This window comes from Orycteropus afer, unplaced genomic scaffold, assembly GCF_000298275.1.
Source record: "Orycteropus afer afer isolate SDZICR_OR568_19922 unplaced genomic scaffold, OryAfe1.0 scaffold00542, whole genome shotgun sequence".
Taxonomy (NCBI): domain Eukaryota; kingdom Metazoa; phylum Chordata; class Mammalia; order Tubulidentata; family Orycteropodidae; genus Orycteropus; species Orycteropus afer.
The window spans coordinates 607,102-613,050 of NW_006922129.1; the positions used below are offsets into that span (position 1 = coordinate 607,102).

Consider the following 5,949-nt stretch of genomic DNA (forward strand, 5'->3'; position numbering starts at 1 on the left):
CTTCTGGCATTCCATGGCTGTGACAACATAAGGCCAGTCTCTGCCTCTGTCTGTACATGTCTGTCTTCTCTCTATGTCTTTGTCTCTGTGTTCAAATCGCCTTCTTCTTACAGATACCAGTCCTATTGAATTTAGAGCATACCTTAATCTGGTACGACCTCATCTTTACTAAATATATTTAAAGGCCCTAGTTCCAAAGAAGGTCACATTTTGAGCTTCCAGGTGGACATAAATTTGGGGGGTCACTATTCAAGCCATCACACACCCCAAACCCTAGTTGAGTACCTGAGCGCCCAGCACTGTGTCTGATACTTCTAGGTGCATTTTTTCCTTTAGTTCTCACAATGGCCTTATGTGGCAGGCATTATAGCTCCCCATTTCCAAATGGGGACACTAAAGTCCTGAGAGTTTTAGCATCTTCCTCAAGACTACACAGCTAGTAAGTGGTAAAGCGGGAGCTCTGGTAGCATAGTGGCTAAGGCACTTGACTGCTAACTAGAAGGCTGGCGGTTCAAACCCACCTCGGAAGGAAGATGGGGCAATCTACTTCTGTGGTGATACTGCCTCGGAAACCCAAGGAGGGATCACTATGAGTCGGGTCTGACTTGATGGCAAATAACAACAACAACAACAACAACAACACGTGGTAACGTTAGGATGGAAGCGATGATTGGCTAAAGCCACCTCTTGTCACCTTTCCCTTACACAGGCAATGCTGAATTTAGATGGCAGGAGCATGAAAGGATTCTCCTGGGCCATGGCCCCTGCCTTGACCTCCCTGGGCTACCTGCTCATACTACTGGTCTCCATCTTTCCCTTTTGGGTGCGGCTTAGAAATGAAGAGTCCTACGAAGAGTATTTCAGTGGACTGTTTGAGAACTGTTTCCATATCAAATGCTGGAAGCCTCGACCTTTATCCAGTAAGGAGAGATGGGGATGGGGAAAAGGGAGACAGGGCCACTGTGGGGCTGGGGGGCTATGGGACAAGTTGGGAGCAGAGAGGACAGAATTGAATAAGCCCGTGAAGACATTTTCTCCGAGTTTCTACTGCCTTGGGATTCAAAGAAAGTAGTAGGCTAGCAGGGGGTTAATAATGTCAGCTTGACCACTGGAGTCAGGAGTGCAGGTGTCGGTAGCAAAGTTTATTTCTAGGATAGGCGTGTTCCATCTGGGGTGACGGAGGAGGATCTTGGTCTACTCTGAGGATGAACCACCTCTTGGGGCTGCCGTGTGGTGGCTCACGTAGACACAGCTTGTGGGTGGGACACAGCACCTAGTCAGGGAGAACAGCCTGGTCAGCAGAGGGCAGGATTTCAGCCCTTCTCTTGAGTAGGTGCTGTATCTTCCCTTTTCTAAATAAGGAAACTGAGGTCCCTAACATTTTAACCACATCCCAAAGGTGACACAGCTAGTAAGCTATAAAGCTCAGACAAAAGCTAAGGTCTTCCAAAGTCAAGTCCAGCCAATACTTACCGGCCACATTGCTCATTCAGAAGAAGACATCTTTAATGGCCACACGTAGGCAGCAGCTCTGCAGATACTGGGCTTGGGCCTAGGAATGTCCACAAACATTTGAGCTCAGAGGACTGGGAAGGTACTTGAACTGTGTATTCCAAGGAACTTTGAATGTGTTGAGAATGTTTGTCTTGCAAAAGAGGCAACCTAAGGAGATCTACTTCCATAGTGATACTGCCTCGGAAACCCAGGGAGGGGTCCCTCTGAGTCGGCTCTGACTCATGGCAGTGAGTTTGGTTTTTGGTTTGGAAGGAGATTTAGGGATTATCTCCCAGTTACGGGAAAAGCCGCAGTGGGCAGGATGGGCCAGATTGTGATCTCATTTTTGGGGTTTCTCGACCTCAGCACTGTGGCATCTGAGGCTGAATAATTGTTGGGTGCGGGGACTGTTCTGTGCCCTGCAGATTGCTTGGCAGCAGCCCTGAGCTCTACCTACCAGTTGCCAGTAGCAGCCCCCACCTGCCAAGCTGTGACAGCCGGAAATATCTTTAGACATTGCCAGATGTCCCCTATGCGGGGTCAGATGGCCTCAGCTGAGACACTGGTTTAATACAAGGGTAGATTCCAGAATATCTGGGTTTTCAGTAATGCTGTTGTTGTTGTTATGTGCCATCGAGTTGGACCCGACTCATAGCGACCCCTTCCTTGGGTTTCCGAGGCAGTATCACTACGGAAGTAGATTGCTCCATCGTCTTTCTGAGGAGTAGCTGGTGGGTTTGAACCGCCAGCCTTCTGGTTAGCAGTCAAGTGTTTTAGGCACTACGCTACCAGAGCCCACAATAAGAGAATAATTCTGGCTCTGGCTCTGCTATTTTTGATCCGTTCCATTACTCCTGTTAACTAGGAAAATGAAATAGGAGTTTGGGGCTCCCTCCAGAGTTCTGAGCACTTTGACCTTAGGAATTTCTGATTTCTCATGGGTCAGTTTTTTTATTACATCAGAATGCAGATACAGTTCTTCACTTTTCCATGTGCAATAAATTTTATCACAAGAGTTTGGTGATATGTTTTTTATTAAAGTCACTGTTTTCCCCATCTAGATGGTTTCATACAACCAAATTCACCTAATATTTATTAAGAATTGATTTACGGTTTCAGTGTCTGAATTTGCCAATCTAAGTCCCTGCCCCCCATATAGTTCTGTGTTGTTGAGAACCGGATGGTGAGGTCAGAATGTTCTTGGGGGCAGAGTGGCAGGACCAGAGCCATGGCCTACAGGTCGTGCTTTGGAACCTGAGGGTGGTGGAGGCTCTGGACAGTGGAGGCACCCTGTCCAGCCTCTGCCCTTTGTGGCCAGGTCCCCAGCTCCAGTCCTGGTTCTTCCTCCCTGCAGTTTACATCCTGCTTGGTCGGATTTTCCTGCTCTCTGCAGTCGTCTTGTCTTTCCTCACAACCTTCATCATGGTGTCCTTTGCATCTCAGCTCTTTCCAAGGATCCGGAAGCACAATTTTGTGTCAGCCTCTGTCAGCTTCCTCACAGGTGTGAACAACGAGGCAGGCCTTGTCCGCAGGCAGTCTCTGTAGAGATCTGGGGAGGGGTGCAGAGGAAGAGGGGTGGTTAGTGTCTGTCCATGCAAAGCATTGAAGATGTCAAGAAAGGCATGATTTTGGGGGCCCACCTCTGTTGCCTTCTCTTATGAAGATTTTCCCAAGTAACCCACCCCCACACCGGCCCTGTCAGAATTGATGGCCCTACTGTGGGAGTTATGAAGGCCCTACTGTGGGACGCTTCTACTCCAATGGGAGTGGAGGAGACAGAACACGTACAGTGGGTGGATCAGGATGAGTTCCATGCAAAGTATCACACCCAGAATGCCCAGCCTGAAATCAGCCAAGGGCATGGACGCTGAGAGCAGCCAGGTTAGGGACTTCTGATTATGGGGGCCCTGAGAAGGGGAGGCCCGAGGGCTTCGAGATGAGTTGGGAAGGAGAGACAGACAGGCAGGTGGAGGAGGGATTATTGGCCCAGAGAAGGCAAGAGGTGCAGGCAGGATGAAGGACTTTCCAAGCAGGAGCCACAAAGACTCCAGGCCATGTGGCTCTGTCTGAATAAGTCTGAGGAAGGGTAATGTAAGGGCGGCAATCATGAAAGACGAACAAAAGTGCCTCCCTGTGACCCCGCAGGGGCCTGTGCTTTCCTGGCCCTGTTGCTGCATGCCCTGGAGATCCGGAAGCTGAGGATGCAGCCCAGCCCCCCACAGTTCACTGTGCAGTGGCCTTACTACATCCTGGGCTTTGCCATCTTTCTGTTCATCGTGGCTGGTGAGTGCCCTGGGGCTGGGGCCCCATCCCTGCCCTCAGTCTGGATTCAGGAGCCTCTCTTGTGAGGCCTTCTCTGGGGACACTCTAGAGTAGTGCTGTGCAAAAGTGTGGCCACTAGCCACCTGTAGAAGCTCTGGTGGTGTACTACCTAAGGCATTTGACTGCCAACCAGAAGGTTGGCGGTTCAAACCCACCAGCCACTCCTCAGAAGGAAGATGGGGCAATCTACTTCCGTAGTGATATTGTCTCAGAAACCCAAGGAGGGGTCGTTATGAGTCGGATGCGACTCGACAGCAATGAGTTTGGTTTGGTTTTGGTTTTAGCCACATGTGGCTATTTAAACTTCATTAAAATGGAATAAAATGAAAAATTCTGTTGCTCATACTCACCACATTTCAAATGTCCAGTATCCACATGTATCTATTACCTACCATATTGAACTGTGCAACAAAAAACAAAACGCAGCACACTGCCATAGAGTCGGATCCCACTCATAGCGACCCCTCCTTGGGTTTCCAAGGAGGTATCTCTACAAAAGTAGATTGCCCACCTTCCTTCCGAGGAGTGGCTGGTGGGTTTGAACCGCCAGTCTCCTGGTTAGCAGTGATCCATGCAGATACAGAAATTGCCATCATTGCAGAAAGTTCTATTGGACAGCACTGCACTAGAGCCCCAACCCTATTTCTCACCTTTGTCCTTTTCATTCTTACTCTTCTTGACTTTAGAACCAAACTCTTTTCCAAATTTCCACACTCTCCCTTATACCATCCTGGTTCCTAAGGCTTTCTATTCCTATCTCTATCTTTCTCAAAATCTATGACCTTATTCCTGACCCTCTTTATCCCCTTTGTCTTTAAATATCATCACCATCTAAATTCTTAATCTTACCTAAAGTGTCCCTACTCCTCTTCCTCAACACCCTATATTAAGGTGAACCATAGTCCTATTCTATTTTTAAGGTTTATTATATGTATATATGTTATAAACAATTAAAAATAAAGTGAATATTCATGTTTTCACTGTATAACTTAAAAAACTAGCCATAGTTCATTGATTCTATTGCTTGTATTTTTACGGACCACTAAGAAAGAAATAGTGTAGTGCCTGAGGCACTTGACTGCTAACCAGAAGGCTGGCAGTTCAAACCTACCAGCCACTCCTTGGAAGGAAGCATTGGGTGATTTACTTCCACAGTGATACGGTCTTGGAAACCTAAGGAGGGGTCGCTATGAGTTGGGTCCCACTCGATGGCAAACAACAACAACAACAAAAAAGAACTATAGATGCCACAGGTATAATTCTAAGATACCATAGCTTGTAAAACACATCCTCATTTCAGAGATGTTAAATGTGAAAAAATTGGCCTCTGAAAATCAGTGAAATTTGGTAGAACATGACCCATATCTTGAAGCCACCTCCTTCCATGTGGTCCTTCCTGATCTGATCCCTCCAGAGATAGCCCATTATTCTGAAATTTATGCTAATCATATCTTACTATACATACATGTATCCTTAGACAAAATACTATTTGGCTTTGCATGCTTTGAACTTTATGCAAAATGGAATTATACCGTATGTATTTTTCTGGAACTTGGTGTGTTTAATTAACATTATGTCCCTGACAGTTCTCCATGTTAATAAGAGGAACTGAGGTTCATTCATTTTTACTCCCTTTAGTGTTTAATTGTGTAAGTATTCCACAGCTTTCGTGTCAGTGGACATTGAGTGGTTTCCAGTTATTTTTTTCCGGTTGAAGACAACTCTGCTATGAACTTTCCTGTACGTGTCTCCTGTTGCATATGTATAGTATATGCCTACATCTGGGCTTGCTGAATCTAGATTACATACATTTTTAAGTTTTCTAAACCAAAAATCAAACTCACTGCCATCGAGTTGATCCAGACTCAGCGACCCCTCCTCCTTGGGTTACTGAGGCGGTATCTCTACAAAGTAGATTGCCCAGTCTTCCTTCTAAGGAGTGGCTGGTGGGTTTGAACTGCTAGCCTTCTGGTTAGCAGTCAAATGCCTTAGGAACTATGCCACCAAAGCTCCCTTAAGTTTTCTAGAGGGTGCTAAATAGATTCCCCAAGACATTGTAACTACTTAAACTTCTACCGTCGAGTCGTTTCCGACTCATAGCGACCCCATGCACAGCAGAACGAAACACTGCCC

At 46.7% G+C, this 5,949-nt stretch overlaps 1 protein-coding gene across 1 annotated transcript in view; it reads left to right on the top strand.

Annotated features, from left to right (window-relative positions):
* Window positions 1–712: 712 nt before the first annotated feature.
* Window positions 713–5,949, top strand: part of TMEM225B (transmembrane protein 225B) — a 16,727-nt gene continuing 11,490 nt past the window's right edge. The window contains exons 1-3 of the mRNA XM_007955872.1: window positions 713–920; window positions 2,849–2,995; window positions 3,640–3,777. Of these exons, the coding sequence (XP_007954063.1) occupies window positions 713–920; window positions 2,849–2,995; window positions 3,640–3,777 (493 nt within the window). The remainder of the gene's footprint in view (window positions 921–2,848; window positions 2,996–3,639; window positions 3,778–5,949) is intronic.